Below are 18,277 nucleotides of genomic sequence, written 5' to 3' on the forward strand. Positions count from 1 at the left end.
TTCGGGGCAGGGTCCTCTCCTCCTGTATCACTGTCTGTATTAGTCTGTCATTTGCAATCCCTATTTAATGTACAGCGCTGTGTAATATGTTAGCGCTATATAAATCCTGTTTAATAATAATATTAATAATTTCAGCCTTGTAGAACAGTTTAGGTGAAAAATAAAAGAGAAATATGTGCCTCTATTTACACAATCACGCATGTATAGGTATATGTAGGTGGGAAGCTGCTGAAAAAGGCTCAGTGTGTGTTCAACTTGCTGAGATGCTAAAAGTAGTGGAAAATTGGTGGAGAAAAAGTGTTTTAGTTAAGAATAAATAAAAAAATGTTAAGTTTACTTTATGGTATTAGTAAAAGTTGTTTTACCTATATTTCATTTTAAGCAATCCTTCAACTATAATCAAGCTGGGTGTCCACTCATTGAGGGTAGAAGACAAATATGTACAGACATTCCAGGTTTTAAGGTGCATTGGACATATGAACTACAATGGCACAACACATGATAATGACCTTCAGATTGTACAGGTAAGGGTAAATAATAACAATAAGGGGCAGCACAGTGGCCTTTGCAGCGCTAGGTCCCAGGTTAGATCCCCAGCCAGGACATTATCTGCATGGAGTTTGCAGATTCTTCCCGTGTCTGCATGGGTTTCCTCAGGGTACTCCAGTTTCCTCCCACATCCCTAAAACATGCAGTTAGGTTCATTGGCTTCTTCCTAACAATTGACCTTAGACTACATTAATAACATATGACTATTGTAGGGGTCATATCCTGTGGTTAATCGTTGTTCCTTTCCCCGACTTTAAAAATAAGCGATTATTTAATAGGCATAAATTATTGGAAACAATTTTATTTTTGATTTTTTTTACCCGCTCAAGGGACGGCATATCCCGATTTAAAAAAAAAAAAAATCAAATATATTTTGTTTCTTATTTTTTTCCCTTTTTCCCCCTACATTCAAATTTAATGAGGGTTTATATTACAAACAAATTAAAAATAGTAAAATATACACACGTATACATGTTTAATTTGTCTATTTAGTACATCCATATTTTTTTCTTGAAGCATAGTCAGTTTATGTGACAACAAACTACCCAAGTCTGCCAACAAGGTGGGTAAACCTGTAAAAAAAAATCTTTTTTAGAATTCTTAAAACTTTTTTTTGGGGGGGGGGAGGAGGGGGACCTCTCTTCTTTCTTTACTGCCACAGTGTTAAAGACTAAATGGGAAACCCAGAGCCTTCTGGGATACACAAATCACTTGTTTCAGGGGGCTTCGGGTTACTTCTTCTACATGGACCATGCAGAGAAGGGGCTTTTCCAGGAATAAAAAATACACACATGTACAGTGAGATCGGCACTTTTTTTATTATGTAAGCAAAAAAACAAAAAAAGCGTAAGAAGTTGGAGGTACATGCTGACTCCTCCGCAAAGGAAAAGAAAAAAATCCGGTCTGGTGCCAAACTGACTGGAATCGGTTTGCAGATGGGATTTTATTTTTTAACGAAAGTTCAACTTTAAGTAAATACTATTTAATATCCCTTAAGTTATATATTGAATCCTACAATCTTCTGTATCTATCAGTAAACATTTTTTTTTCACAAAATGTATAGACCTTTGCAATCAATCTCAGTCAATGTAAAGCAACCTGGATGGTATCATCAACTTTATTAAAAACTTTAAAAATCCTTTTCCAACAAAGACTTTGATGACAATCATTTAAAGCCCATTCCACTCTTAGGAATATAACTTCCCTATTGATTTTCCTGTATATACTTAAGTAAAGGTAAATTGAAATGTCAATTTTTACCAATGTTTTCCATTTTTTCTGATACTTCCCAATTTTGCTCATCTGTAAGTATTACTTTTATTTGCGTCTTACGTTCATATTCCACTCAGATGAGACCTCAAGGGAATGAAAAATGATTGACTTTCTGCATCTCTTCCAGCTCTCAGGCAAGGCAAAACTAAACAAATATGTAAAGATTCTGCCATTACCAAAGAAATTTAGTGATGTGAAGGAAGGGACTGTGTGTGACACAGCAGGATGGGGTAGAACCAGTAAGGATAATGACCAACTACCAGAAAATCTGATGGAAGTCCAACTCACAGCAATAAGCAGAGAGAAATGTGCCGCAATGTGGAAACCTCGCATTGAGATCACAGCAAACATGATGTGTACCTTTGATGCAAGTCAAGGCAAAGATGCATGCAAAGTAAGTATAGAATAGGTATTGCCAAATACGTGATCTTATACATTAAAGGACCTGCCTAATTTTGAGTTTTGCTTGAATGTCTTTCCCACAAAAATTGTGGTCAGTAAATCTGTGCACTACATCATTCCGTGCTTATGTTTTGTTAAAAAAATGCTAAATGTTATTGTCAAACTGAAATTTTTTTGTCTAGTCATAAAAGAGTGATGGTGAGAAAAGACCAGAAGAAGAAGTCTGCCATTTTGTTTCTAGAACTGGACTATACAGTATATAGGATAATCAGGACTTCCTGCTAATGATACACCCAAGAATTTTGTTTCCTCACTCCCTGGCCACACAGTTTGCTTATTTTGCAACCATCTGAAATAATCACCCGTTATTTGTTTTTCTCTGTAGTTTTGGCCAAAACTGTACCCCCAATGTTGTCCTCTATCAGTAGTGTTGGTTAAATATCTCACTATTCGATTTGACAGCTATTCAATTGAATAGTGAGATTTTGTTCGAGAGATCGAATGCTGAATTCAAACACTATTGAAGTCAATGGGGGGAGAATTTGGGTTATTTATAGGGACTATTAAGGGCTGCAAGAACAATCAGATTGCTCTTGCAGCCCTTTACTAGTTGTATGTGTTCTTGGATAGACTTTCTCTATCCAAGAACACAGGGAGTCCTGTGTTCTTGGATAGAAAGACTCTATCCAGGAACACATACTGCAGGACTGCAAGAGCAATCCTAATTGCTGTTGCTAGTTGTATGTGTTCTTGGATAGACTTTCTCTTTCCAAGAACACAGGGAGTCCTGTGTTCTTGGATAGAAAGACTCTATCCAGGAACACATACTGCAGGACTGCAAGAGCAATCCTAATTGCTGTTGCTAGTTGTATGTGTTCTTGGATAGTTTCTTTATCCAAGAACACCGGGCACTAGATGTGAATAATGGGGAAACCTGTCTCCATTCAACCTCTAGTGCCCGGGGATCGCCTGCAGTTACAGCTGTGACCGCAAAGTTCCCACGGTCATGTAGAGTTTCTCTATTTAAGAATACAGGACACTAAAGGGGATGAATGGTGACAAGTCCCCATTCATCACCTGTAATTCCTGGACATTGTAGTGGAACTGCAGAGGACTGCAGTTCAGTTTCCCACGTGACGTTACAGTGGCAAAAATGAACTGCAGATGACCTCTGCAGTTCTACTATGATCTGTGGGCACTACAAGGGATGAATGGGGACTTGTCCCCATTCATCCCCTTTAGTGCCCTGTATTCTTAGATAGAGATACTCTATCTATGAATACATAGTAAAATCACAGCATGGCGGGATCGATTGCTCTTGCAGCGCTGTTCTATGTATTCTTAGATAGAGTTTCACTATCTAAGAATACAGAGCACCACAGGTGATGAATGGGGAGAAGTCCCCATTCATCACCTGTAATTCCTGGACATTGTAGTTCAGTTTTCCACGTGACGTCACAGTGGCAAAACTGAACTGTAGATGACCTTGCGGTCATCTTGTCCCCATTCATCCCCTTTAGTGCCCTGTATTCTTAGATAGAGAAACTCTATCTAAGAATTCTTAGTAGAAGCACAGCACGGCAACCACGACTGCTGTTGCAGCGCTGCACTATGTATTCTTAGATAGAGTTTCTCTATCTAAGAATACAGGGCACTACAGGTGCCTATTCATCCATTCATTCATCCCTATTCATCCTCTGTAGTGCCCAAAGATCGTAGTGGAATCTCTAAAGTCCTTGGACATGTATCCGCCATTTCAGGAAAAATTGCCTGTTTTTACCACGAATCGCAAGGAAATTCAGATTCGGATCTAATCAAATTTTTCCTGAAATTCGGATCGAATTCCACTTTGTCCGATTCAATTCGCTTATCTCTAAACATGGCATTTTTATGGACATATCAAACACTTCTGTTAAAAGGGATCATACAAAAACCTTAAATACATGATATGATGATATATACATGATATTAACAATGTGATAACGTAATACACGTAATAACATAATACACATATGTATACCTACTAACTTCCCTAGCGGTTCATAGTTTATATGTTTATATTCAGTTTATATGTCTAAAAGCGGCATATTGTTTTTCATGAAAATTTATTTTGCAGTGTAATATAAATAGTATATAGTATAATAAAGTTTGAAACACAAAATCATTTAAAACAATAAATTAAAAAAATTTAAAAATCTATATATTAAAAAAAAAAATTTATTAAAAAAAATATTCATTATATACATATACATATTATACTCATAGTATTATACATATTGTAAAATAAATGCTCTTGAAAACAATGTACTGCTTTTACACATAAAAATCCAAATGTATTGCATGCAATACAAATGGATTTTGAATTTCCCGCCCCACCCGGTCGGGACATACACACGCACCGAAGTCACCGGGAATTCCCCCGGTGACTTATCGGAGCAGAAGCAGGAAGAAGAAAGAAGACCGAGATCGCTGCGCTGGACGGCGCAGGACCCCAGCGGATCAGGTAAGCGTTCTATTTACTAACCTTCCCTAGGTTTTCCAACCCCGACAGTGGCTCGGGGTTACCACTTGTAGCAACTTTTTTCTACCTCGAGTCACTCTCGGGGTTACCGCTAGGGAGGTTAAAGTACCTTATTATTAACTGATGAATTGTATAAGTGGTGAATATTTAATAGACAAATGCATTCCCATTGTGCCAATTACTGGCGTAAAAATAAAGGAAGATACTGAAAATCTTCAATGGAACCTCAAAACAGGGGTGCTCAACGCGTTTTACAGAATAAATGCTATTTTATTAAGAGACGAGGGACGGCAGATCAACATAAAAGGGCCTTCAGTCATTATTTCAACTTCATTATCACATAAAATCTTAAAAATATTTATTTGGACCTCCAAACCAATATAGGACACAGAATCATCAACAATAGCCTCAAACACAGCCGAAATGCAAGTATGCAAGGTATAACAAGTTTTGATCAGGTCTTCATTAGGGAAACCTCACATATAACTTGCTGAAGCTGGGAACGTTGCACTCCGAGAGGCAGAATTCACCCAAACTAACCAATGTGTATGTAGATATATATGTATAGAACCAATGTGATGTGATCTCAGAAATGTGGAAGCTATGGATGAAGCTGAATAGATAGTCCATGCAATACAAATGTTCGTATAAACATGCACAGCTGGTTGGGTAGATGGTAACGTATTTTTTCAGATAAATGGTATGTGGACACCCAACAATTTTCCACAGATAAACCAAGGTCAGTGGACAGAAACCGTAAAACACAGTTATGTAAATTCTGTTTAATATTTCTGTAAAATATGTTTCAGGGTGATTCCGGAGGACCTTTATTGTCCAAGAAGCAATTTCGGGGACTTGTTTCCTTTGGTCCAAGGGCATGTGCTAACCCCAATCGTCCAAGTGTCTACACATTCCTCACCAAAGACTATGTCAATTGGATTAAAAAAGAAATAAAGAAGAGAACAAATACCATGAATTAGCCTTTTATGCTTTAGTATCTAAAATGGCTGCTAGTAATATAAGAAGTATCTATATATGTAAAACAGAAATGAAATGTGTCTAACCACAGCAACCAAATTGTAACTAAAATCTCATTTGGGTAATACGAGAATGAAGATAGACTGCTTGCTATGCTTGTGACAGATGTTCAGCTTATGTTTTATTTCATCTATTGTGCTAGACAATAAAGATTTATCTTCTGTAGTATCTTTCACTTTTTCTCTTTTTATTTATTTTTTTCAACATAAAATAGGCTTCTCCCCTCTATTTGACCTATTGGCTATTGCCACCAAAATTCATGGTATATCTAAAATTTTACAATTGTCAGCAGAAAAGAAATAGAGGGAAATATTCTATTGGAAATGCTTATTCTGGAGAACAATACTAAGTGGGAATCTACCCAATCTACCCAATACTAAAATCTACCCAACAAGACGTAGTTATTAAGAGAACAGAAATGGAGGGAACACCTTCCATTGGAAATGTTTGTTCAAGGGTAAACTAAGAGAGACAATTTGCACTCAACCAACTGGTCAGATCAGATGACTGGTAATTGCCCAGTCATCAGTCCAGAAACCCACAGTTTTGTGAATATTAAGGGGGGGAATGGGATACTCCAACAGATTGATGTTAGCCTGATCGTTTATACACACTTATATCACACCTGCGGAGACAGAGCCACTAGGGGGCGCTACGACTTGAACAGAAATGGTGTGAGTCCTGAGAAAGGCCAAGGCGCAGAGTCTAAGCAGTAACCAGATCTTCTCCAGAGCCTCCAGTGGTGAGGATGATGCGCTGCTGGTTACTGCAAGGTTGCAGTTCTTGGGTACACCTGGGTGGGCAGGATACATGGTACCAAATGTTATCATTAATATTTTTAATAATATTAATAATATTATTACTAATATTTTTATTATTATTATTATTATTATTATTAATAATAAACAGAATTTATATAGTGCCAACATATTACACAGCGCTGTACATTAAAAAGGGGTTGCAAATGACAGACAGTGACACAGGAGGAGGAGAGGACTAAGCAGATGAATTGTCAAGGAAGGTCGGGGTCAGGGGAGGCAGCAAGCAAGAGAGGTCAGTTCACAAGCCAGCAGTCAAATGCCAGGGATCCAGGAAATAGACACCAGTTACACAGGGGCCACCGCAGACACATGGAATACAGGAGACACTGGAAGCAACATGAGGCACAGGTGACACGGGAATAACAACAGACAGAGAGGAACACTGGAACAGTACAAGGGAATTGACTGGGAAAGAACAGCCTGGGCAACAAGGGGTTAACACAGGAGCTGGACAGGGGAAGCACTGAATTAACCTACAGGTGTACAGGAACTGCTCAGCAGAGCTGTGTCTGAGCTAGCTAAATACCCAGGGATGATTATGAGGCAATTTCCTTATTGGCTGGCGGGTGGAAGAAACTGATAAAACTTGGAAGAGCAGGCACGCCCAGGATCGGTACAGCCCACATGCCCAGGAGTGAGGTGCCTGTGCTTTAAATGTGACACTTATAAAACTTGTGTACTTTCGATTGGTATTTACCAACACATTTACTTACTTTTCTCCATTCTAGGACCAAAAAAATAATTTGCCTTCTGGGCAACTCAAACATCAAAATTAGCTCAGGTATTAGGTAATAATAAAAAATAAAAATCAAGCCTTCTGTGGCATCACATATACAAAATATTACGTGTGGCCACTTTGGAATGTGAAGGGTGACAGCTGAAGCCTCTTAAATTGACAAGCCCTTGCTTACAGCGACCCTCTCCTTAGCTATGTAGAGAAAAGACAACAAGGACACTTATCTTCCCAGCACTATGCACTTCCTTATTCTTGCTGCTGCATCAACCTCTGTTTATTAGCAAAACAGGAAAGGGCTGTATTTTATGACACCAGATTGCACTAGCAAATAGTATTCAAGGTCCAGCCAAAGTATAAGACTAAGATAGAGGACCTACAGTGTATTGGGCCAAATTGCAGATGTTGCCTTATTGCTTCTACACTTTTCTTTATGGGATGAGGTCCTTAGCAAGTTGTCACCTTTGTGATGCCTTAACGGTTGACAGCAAAAATGAATATACCTTCAAAAAAGTGTGTGTGTAATGAGTTTTCAAATGATGAGGTTGTGAAAGTTGTTTGTTAATTGGTAGCACTGAACCAAAACCACATAAAAGAAAAATGTTAAACACCTACAGAATAAATGCACATACCAGCAGTATTCAGCAGTGGAGCAGCAAACAGGACTGAGCAGACATGAATGCTATTTGGCTTTTACTGATTGCTGCAGTTATTCTGCAATCTGGGAACTGTAAGTATTTTTATTATCTATGTCTGGGCCACATTTGTAGGAATGTAATTTTGTATTATGGCTTAACCCCCTGCCTTTGACTGCCTCCAGATGACTCCATCGTGGTGATGATTGTGATTTGAGTGGTACATTTGTGTATTCTGTGATGATTGTCCACATTGGCTCCAAGGAATAGAACTAGTGCTGAAGGTGTCCGCCTATTGGATGTATCTCTATACTAACATTAGTAATCCAGTTTGATTCGGGTCAAAGTCAAATTGTACCAGAATATTGGTTCTGTTCTATATAACATCAATATCATCAATATTATATATAGCTTAGCATTATTGTAATTTCAGAATATTTAGAATTTGCTCCAGGCTGAGCCAATTTCAGACAGTCTTCAATGTTAAAGCATATACCAGTATTGTAAAGTAGCTTCTGGGGGTGCATCTTTCACCAGTGGTAATTAAGACAGCTCTTTGACTCTTATGTTAGTGGTAACTTTTGTAAATGTTTTCACAATTTTACATTTCATGCCTAACATATAGGCATAAATTGTAAAAAAAAATGTACAATTGGTATCCAAATGTGGATACCTGACCAACACCTACCCCAATATAACCAAAAATATTGGGACACTTCTCTAAGTGTTTAAAGCAAAACTAAGTGTAAGAATAAAACATTGCAACCACACGCAACGTCCTATCTGTTTAATCTTTAATCTGTATTTTTTATATACGCTCACTTGTCCTCGTGGGCGCCACCATTTTCTTCTTCTATTTTTGGTTTTCTGATCGTCTGCCAGTTTGATTGGGTGGTCTGGGATGAAGTAGCTTCTGTTAGTAATGTTCATTCAGTACCAGCAATCCCTGGGGGATGTTGGGATACCGGGCATATCCTGGCGGGATATGGTCATAGGCTGCGTTTAAAAAGGGGTTATATCATCCCCAAGTTGGGAGAATAGGTGGCTGGGAGCAATTCCTTTAAGTTGGGAGCAGAATATGAGTGCAATTGATGCCTTTGAGGGCCAGCAATCAGGTAAGGTTTAAGTTGGGTGTGTAATCTGGGACTGTTAATTTATGGTTACTTTGTTTAATATCTTGTTGTTATGGTGTTAATATTGAAGAACAGTATTTTTTAAGAATGTGTAAAAAAAAAAGGCCTACGGACCATTTAACCAAGAAATATGGTGTGTTTATTGGATGGAGAAGATTGAAAAGAGGGGTTAGTTGGTTAGAGGTTTGCAGAAACTCTGTTTTGCCACAGTCATGCCTAACTGCAAGGCAGACCTATTTGCCCAAAACTAGACCTCACAATTCCTCATTTAGTGAATTGGCCTAAATTACATAGACGTCAGTCAAAAGCTTGTGAAAAGCCTTCTGAAATGAGTATGTGGTAGGTAGTACAGTATTAATACCCATGGATACAGAATGAGGTATCAAACAAGCTATTATATATGTGACAATCAACTGTCCTTAATATTTGGTAATTTAGTATTAAAAAATTAATTTCAATTGCAGAAGTGGAGTATTTTATTCTTTTGTATTACAGGTGATTCTGTGGAAATTGTGGGTGGTAAGGAAGCTGGACTACGGCCATACATGGCTCTGGTGAGAACACCTGGAAAAACATTCTGTGGGGGAACTTTAATTAAACCTGACTGGGTATTGACATCAGCTGATTGTACAATGTAAGTGTTACCGATACCTACATATGATCATTTTCTTAAAATGTACACCACCCTAGAAGCAGTTCACTAGCTCATTTGGGTCCAATAATGCTAGCCATAATGCTGGGCCACACTTGTTTGTGAAGTAGAACCAGTGCTTGGAGGCTCTTTCAAAGTTAAAGAGCTATCAAGAGACATGGATGAAACATTTGAGGTTTATTATAAAGGAGAATGTGGCATTTAGATGAATTTAGATGAGACATTCAGCATAAATGCTTTCAGCAAGCTGGCTCAAAAGAAAGAAAAGCAATGGCAGTTGCATCCTAACAATTGTAGTTTGTGGTATCTAAAATATTATGCATAGAAACGTGGTCTCTTGTTTTTTGCATGTATGTTAGCTGATTGCATGCAGGTTGCATAGCTTTATTTTATAAACCTGACAGACCTGCCATATGACTAGTTCAGGTCATGACTAGAAACCCACAGACACTTCACCCAACTAATTCAAGTTTGCAGCCCTACTCTTTACAGTCTATGAAAAATATATTTGGGTAAATGTGATTAATATATCATTCTCTTGCCTTAAATTTCTATGACAAATCTTTTGAAGGAAATATTAAACTGTATGCTCACTCTTGTCTCATCTCTTGTAATATAGAACATTAAAATATACAAGACCAAATGATTATTAATGTGCTATGTGCCATTAACTAGACCAGCCATCCTCTACTTTACACCCCTTCTCTAATTACTATATCCACAGCCTTATGGACAGAGAGAAGAAAGTCTCTTACAATTCTCTTACAATGTCTCCCTTACAGATGGTCAAAAAGATCATTGGTGTTGACCTAAAAGGCTTAAAATAGCTATTGTCCCCTAGGGTTCCACTGAACCTTTTTTTGAGTAACACCGAGTTAAACCATGACCGGGATGACATAACCAGTAAAACTACATTTTTAGCCATAATGGAGATCACTTTAGCATTTGTGCTTTTTAAAAACTCATGTCCAGTGATCCAACTGATGGTTTCCATTAACAGTAGAATGATTAAGAGATGTTCTATGGTGGGGTGCAGACTCCACATTAGGAAATGGACATGCCTGATAATCATTTCACTGACATGGGAGTACCAAGATGTTCACTAACTTTTGTCTCTGGCAACAAATATCGAGAATCATTACACAGCTTAAGGCTATATACACATATGCAATAATTGGTGGAATAACTGCTGGTGGAAAGGAAGTTTCACAATTCTTTCCAACGACAAACTGCACAATTCATGAAGAAGTGCTGTACATACATCGCTGTTCTGCTCTATAGAGAGGAGAGGGGGAAAACGAAAGAGCGGCACCCTGCTTTGCTCTCTCCCCTTCACTTTCATTAGGATCGTTCCTTGTCCGTGGATCCCTCAGAACGGTCATTAAGACGACAAGCACTGTACAGTCACTAGATTCTCATCCGATATCAGCCCTGAAGCAATTTTTTTAATGAAAATAATCTGACGTGTGTACGTAGCCTTAGTCTTTTATTACTATTTTCCTTTAAACCATTATTTAAAAATACATAGATATTTAAAGAAAAGAGCTAAACATTTTCCCAGTTGAAAGACCAGTCCTAAAAGTCAGTGTTGCAGTGATCACGCAGTATGAGTCCTTAAGTGATATTAGAACCCGCCAATGGTTCAACCCTTTATATAATTTTCTATATTATATCTACAAAATAGACAAAAAAATAACATGTATGCATAGAAAATACACATTTCAATGTTTTTACATTATTAAACTAACTTACAAATCTGAATTATATTCAAAATGATACGTTTAACATCATTGTACTGTAGGTTTTACTTTTACATTTAGGAGTCATTGATAATGCTCAAACTCACAAGTGAGTCAAGGTGAAACATGCTCTTGGTAAACAACACCTCTAAGTGAGAAGTTTCCAATGACAAGTGTGAAAACAACAAGCTAAAAATGAATGTATATATGTTTCTTTTATTATACATGCTTCTTCTGAGCAACAATACTGTCACAGTAACCTTCTAAAGGAACTTACTTACATACAACATTACTTTATTATTGAGCAAATTGAGACACTGAATATCCCTTTTCTTTTTGAAATTTATTCTGCTGAAATTTGCATATCATTATAAATAAAATTTGAAGCTTTGTTTAAAAAAGATTGTTTATTTTCCCTAAATGCAGCCTTTTTCAACTTTTTAACTTGGGTGAACCCCTGAAAAAACTTTCAGGCCTTTAGGGAACCCCTTCTACAATTACTATATCCACAGCTCACAGTATATTAGTGGTGGTCTGGGTGAAGAATATCTCCCTTAGACGTCGTACACACGTCAGATGATTCTTGTCTGATTTTTGCTTCAGGGCTGATATTGGACACCGAATGGCCGTAATACAAGTGAAAGGGAGAGAACGCAGTGGGGTGCTGCTTGTTCTCCCCTACCCTTTATGCATCATTCAGTCTTCTGTCATTGGAAAGGACCATAAAAGATCCTTTCCAAGGACAAAAGTCTAATGTGTGTACCCAGCCTTACTGAAAGCCAAAAAGATTATTGATTTCATCTAAAGTGACCTAAGCAACATAAATTGTCCAAGGAAATTCCAGCAAATTCTGGAGGAACCCAGACCAAGATAGTCTTTAAAGTGGAAGTAAACTCAAAAGTAGCCAAAACAAAAAAAATACACTTACCCTAATTGATCGATCCAGAGGGTTCTTCCATTGAGTCCCACGTCGACCCGGCAACCGTCTTTGTGCTGGCGCTCCAGGTGCCTCCATCTTCTTCTCTTCTTCCAGGTTCTTCTTCCTACATCTCCCGACACGGGCGGGGTTGTGTTCCCTTTTATATAAAGTGCAAATTCTGAGTTTAGGTACGCTTTAAACAGTTAAACTGACCTGAGGGCCATGATTGTTCAGTGAATCCCTAGCAAGATCTGGAGGATCCTAAGTTGAGAAACACTGCCCTAACATGTACCTCTGGCCATACTATGGACATGGAGAAGTGCTTAATAACTCTCCTAATTCTTCAATTTTTGCATTAATAGTCTAGAACATGTGCAGGTAAATAACCAAAGTGAAATCAAACTTCAGGTATTATTCTTAGGAAATATTAAAGCCATTGGGCCAGTATGACAATGCAATTTCAAAAAGGTTAATGATGGAAACCTCCATATTCTCTCACTACAATTTGTTTGAAAATCTGAACTCACAATTTGCATATTAAAATATGTGAATTTTTTGAGCAAACAGCAAAATAACTTTAAAACAGGACCCCACTAACCTCTACAGCTGTTTTTGCTAGTAGGGAATTCATTCTGGAGTGTAAAAACATCATTGGATGTTATCACTGGATCTAAAATAAGATATTAAATTAAAACAGAAAAATTGTATTAGCTCGTTTATAGGGGAGGAAAGAAGGAACCAGGGAATAAAAATACAAGCAGATGACTCTTCAGCTTTACCCAGTTATCTTTATTATTTTGTATTTATTTAGTACCAACACATTTTGCAGAGCTTTACAAAATCCAGACATGCCAATAACTACCCTTCAGGGGAATTTACAATCTAATGTCTGTAACATAGGGTAAAACCCATTTTCCTACAGGAATTTTTATTACCAGTATCCCTTTGAGATATTAGAGGAAACTGGAGTGTCTGGAGGAAACCCACACAAACATTGGAAGAACCTACAGGCTTTATGCAGATAGTTACCTGGCTGAGATTGAAAATTATGCATTTTTAACAATCATCTTAGGCTAAGACTGTTGATGGGTAGGTCTCAGTTCAGACATGTGTTGGGGTACAACGCTTTTTGGGTTCGCCAGTCCCAACTACTATACTAGTTCAGCATGAAATTGTTTGAACATTTCACAGTGGGGGGGGGGGCAGCAGGAGGTACTCAGCATCTCATAATTGCCCCAATTAATCATTCATGGGCATGATTCCCGGATGTGAAGAATCTTTACCCAACTCACATCCCATTTGAACTTACTCTAATACATTGGCCAGAAAAGTCACACATGCTAATATTAAGTTAGCCTTTAGACCACCTTCACTTTGATTATAGCACACATTCACTGTGATATGACTTTAATATTTGCATGCATTGTCACAACATATATTTCTCCATCCAAAGTTGCATTATTTTTTCCACTAGCATCTTGTATTATTGATTGGACAGTCAGACCACTGCATAAGGTCTTCTTCAAAGTTTCTCTTCTTCAAAGTTTCCCAATGGACTGGACTTTCTGGTGGCCGATCCATGTGTATAAATTGTGTCACATGCTCTTTGAACCACTCTTTCACAATTGGAGCCTGATCAGTCCTGACATTGTCATTGTGGTTATTATGCCCGTGACATCGGAACAGAAAAAAACCCATTGCTTCATCTACTGAAAAACCCTGTCCTAACGCATATCCAAGCAGTCAGTTGGCTCCGTATATGGCCATGTAAGATTTACTAGAATAGCTAGACTCAGCTAGACCTGATCAACTGAAGAAACCCCAGATCTTTTTTTGGCAAGTGTACTATAAAGAATGATTGTTGGTATAATTCATAAAAAATTGGAATAAAAGAATAAAGAGAGCTGCGTACTACTTATAATTTCAGCTTTAGCTGAAGAAGAAGCTTCCTGTTTTGATTGAGGGATCATTTTGGTGTTGTAGATATGATGTGAGTACTCAACCTGGTGTCAAGTTCGCTCTTCCTTCCTGCTACTCTTAGTCAGTGTCTGAATGCTAAAGTGTAATAAACTGGGTATAGTTTCAAATCCAATAGCAGGTAGATTAGATGGCAGATAAAACCAGAGATGCAGCAATGTTAGACTCAGTAACAGTTTCACCTAGAGTCTGCTGCTGACACATCAATCTGAGGGAAGCCCTTGTATAAAATGATATTGATTATTTTGTTGTACAAGAATACATCCTGTAAACTGTATGTTTTTTATGACTTTTAGGTATTTAAAAAAAACCACAGTTATGTATTTTCACTCTTTTTAGAGATAAAACGACAACCGTTGACCTTGGTGTTCGATCAATTAAGGCAACAAAAGAAAAACAGAGACAAAAGTTTACAGTAATTAAATCAATTCACCATTGGAAATATAACGCAAAGAAACATATTAACAATCTGCAACTTCTACAGGTAAATGTACCAAAACACTATATGATGTGCTCACAACTAGTGGAAGACCCTGGCTTCCTAAAATTCCTCACTTCATCAGGGAACCATTGCTCTTCAGTCATCTTCTGTGATGGCACATGACATATGAGATGTGTTGGATGCTGAAAAGAGATGAATGACAATTAGCAGGTTTTCTTTTTAAAGTCCAGGTGCTCCTGAAACAAAATCCCTGTAAATGTAAAAATAGCACTGGGTGCTTTGGTCTTATTCCGAAGAGGAATGACCTGACATCCTCACACGACAGATTGTGAACTGGACCAACTTGATCCACCAAGCCAAATTTGAGACATCCACCATTCCCTTTGAGACAGTCAACCTCATAGTAGGTTGGGAGCTTCTCCAAAGAGAGACCAACTAACCATAAGGCCAGGAAGTTTGTTCATGAACATCTGAGCTGGCTCTGAAGATACCAGTACCCTAAATTCAAGCATGCCACACTCTGCAAAAAAATAAATAAATAAAACCATGGGAAAGGTTATAAAAATACATATTCAGAACTAGCCATAGGTAGCTCCAAAAAGAGGTGTGGTGATGTTTGTTGGTATGCATGGAAGAAAAGTACTGGAAGCAGCTTTTTAAGTTAAGGTGAATCCTAATTACATCTGTGCATGTAAAAGATTATGTGAACCCTAACAATAAACTTTTCCTGTTTGCTCCCTTTTGATTTGCCCAATGCACCATTGGAAACATTCTTGTTATATTTGTTCCATAAAAGCTGATATCTTTGTCAGCATAAGTCCACTTTTACTAATGTTATGGAGAAGTGTAGAGGGAGAGGTGTTCTCTACTCCACCGATCGGTACCATTAGTGGGTTATGTCAACCCAAGCAAAGAGCAAACCAATATAGACAACACATCTGACAATGATTAATTACTTGCAATACATTTTTGGTCTTGGTTTAATGACAAGTATGCTAGGTTTTCACATGTCTGTGTTTCTACTGCCATTAACATTTTATATCATCTTTTAAGTTGTCAAGCAAAGCAAATTTAACAAGAGATGTGAATGTTGTACGTTTCCCTGAGACATTCCCAGAAGTTAAACCCGGCAGTGTCTGTGATATACTTGGATGGGGGAGGACTGATAATAAAATCTCCTACAATTCAGACAAGCTAATGGAGACAAGAGTGGCGGTCATAGAGCAGAAGTCTTGTGTTTCCCAGTGGAAGCCAGCGATTAAGATTACCAAGGACATGGTGTGCACCAGCGGGAAAGATGCAGCAAGGGGAATCTGTATTGTGAGTATCAAATCAATGCAAGTCAAGGCAATGTGCACGCAGGAGATCATGTACGTTGTTTCTGGGAACTTTTGCATGGAATCACTTTAAAGATTAAGCAAATGACTGATTACTAAAGTCTATAAACATTAATAGATATATATATACAAAAAAACTCATAATAATTTATGCTGAAATGGAAGCCCTGGTTTGATATTATCCAAGCTAAAAAAAATTGCTAAGATAGGAATATTTACTTACAGATTTTTACGTATAGATTTCTTTGGGGTCTGTTCATATTGTTATCAGTTCTTTACCATAATAATTATTATTAATATATTATTAGAATTAATAATAATAATAATAATAATGGTTTACTAGCTTCCCGAAAGAATATAATAATGAAGGTTACCTGGTACTAAAGTTACTAAAGACCTCCAGGCTGTTCACTTTCCAAATTTTACTATTATCATTATTATTATTATTATTATTATTAATAAACAGGATTTACATAGCGCTAACATATTACACAGCGCTGTACATTAAATAAGGGTAGCAAATGACAAACAGATACAGACGGTGACATAGGAGGAGAGGACCCTGCTCAGAAGAGCTTACAATCTAGGGGGAAATGTGAATTATCATTTTGTAAGGGATCATTTTACTTATCAGCCATCCAACCAAGTGCAAACAAAAATATATATTTTTAATTTTTATCACATTTACTATGCTAAGTAAAATATGCCTTTGCAAAGTGTGAACAGCTTGTATTGCAAATTATCCCCATGAAATATTATGGTAGGTATTTTGATGATTTTCAGTTACTGTTATATTGTATTTTATCATACTGTGTATATTATTATATTACTATTATGTACATGTTCTCAGAACTAGAATAGCAAAAATTTGTTGCCCAAAGAAACCTAGATAGGAAACATCGATAGTATGCTGAGGACATCTTGTGGTTTATTAGGAGCTACATTTTTAGGTTTTAAGAGGACTTGATTGTAAATTCGTTTTAGGCCAGCACTGAACAATGTGGGCAAAACTTTGTATAATTTATTTGTTATTACTTCATGTGCAGTGAATTTCAGTCTAGGAGTCGAGTTTGTACAATTGTACATCTCTGGATTGAAACCTGGAAAGCAGTGCCTAGGTTTAAGGATATTTTTCTTTTATTTTAAATAGCATTGTCATTCTACTGTGCCCTTCTAAAAACAAAAAGTTTTGATCTATTGAAAACTTTTCCTAAATATGAACCATCATTGCAGCGACAATCTATTCATTTTAAATAGGTGCTCAATGAGCCACTGTAGACTTTCATCGTCTTTTTTCTGCAGCACATGCAGTAGTTATTATTATTAATATTATTATCATTATTATTATTATTATTATTATTAATAAAAAACAGTATTTATATAGCATTATAATACGCAGCACTGTACATTAAATGGGGGTTGCAAATGACAGGCGAATACAGACAGTGACACAGGAGGAGGGGAGCACCCTGCCTGAAGAGGTTACAATCTAAGAGGTGGTAGAAATAGTACACAATGGAATGGGATCATATCTTTGCATGATAGTGTGCTAAAGTTGCAAGTCCAAATGTAAAAATAGAATATATAAATAGCTTACTGGTCCCTAGATTTAATGACAACATTTTTTTGGCTTCTTTTTCACCATAATAACTAATTGAACCAATATTAGGGGAAAGGTAAGATGCAATGAATTACACTTTTTTTATGGGTTTGCATATACATATACATTACTCTGCCAGTAGCAAAGTGATTTTGTATTATTATTATTATTATTATTATGATTAATAAAACTAATAATAAACAGGATTTATATAGCACCAATATATTACACAGCGCTGTACATTAAATAGGGGTTGCAAATAACAGACAGATACAGACAGTGACACAGGAGGAGGAGAGGACCCTGACTAAAGAGCTTACAATCTGGGGGAAAATGCATAGAGATTTATTCTCCCATGTAGTCAAAGTCCAAGCACAAGAAACAGTATCCCACTCTAACAACCTTTTGTGTGATTCCGAATATTGTTAATAAAATGGATATATCTTCATTTCAGGGTGACAATGGAGGTCCATTAATTTGTGGAGGCTTCCTGAAAGGTGTTATATC

General features: G+C 37.2%; 2 protein-coding genes across 2 annotated transcripts in view; both read left to right on the forward strand.

The window, feature by feature from the left end:
• The window catches only part of LOC140334366 (granzyme A-like), a 10,414-nt gene extending 4,362 nt beyond the window's left edge, over nucleotides 1–6,052 (forward strand). Inside the window, exons 3-5 of the mRNA XM_072416701.1 lie at nucleotides 383–524; nucleotides 1,949–2,215; nucleotides 5,554–6,052. Of these exons, the coding sequence (XP_072272802.1) occupies nucleotides 383–524; nucleotides 1,949–2,215; nucleotides 5,554–5,724 (580 nt within the window). The 3' untranslated portion in view covers nucleotides 5,725–6,052. The remainder of the gene's footprint in view (nucleotides 1–382; nucleotides 525–1,948; nucleotides 2,216–5,553) is intronic.
• Nucleotides 6,053–7,735: 1,683 nt separating this feature from the next.
• LOC140334368 (granzyme A-like) lies at nucleotides 7,736–18,277 on the forward strand (the record flags this gene model as incomplete). Its single annotated transcript, XM_072416704.1, is given in 5 exon segments — nucleotides 7,736–8,066; nucleotides 9,600–9,738; nucleotides 14,731–14,875; nucleotides 15,887–16,153; nucleotides 18,225–18,277. Coding segments are annotated over 5 exon segments (659 nt in total), but the record flags the coding sequence as incomplete, so codon positions are not given.

The sequence above is a fragment of the Pyxicephalus adspersus genome, chromosome 6 (assembly GCF_032062135.1).
Source record: "Pyxicephalus adspersus chromosome 6, UCB_Pads_2.0, whole genome shotgun sequence".
NCBI lineage: Eukaryota > Metazoa > Chordata > Amphibia > Anura > Pyxicephalidae > Pyxicephalus > Pyxicephalus adspersus.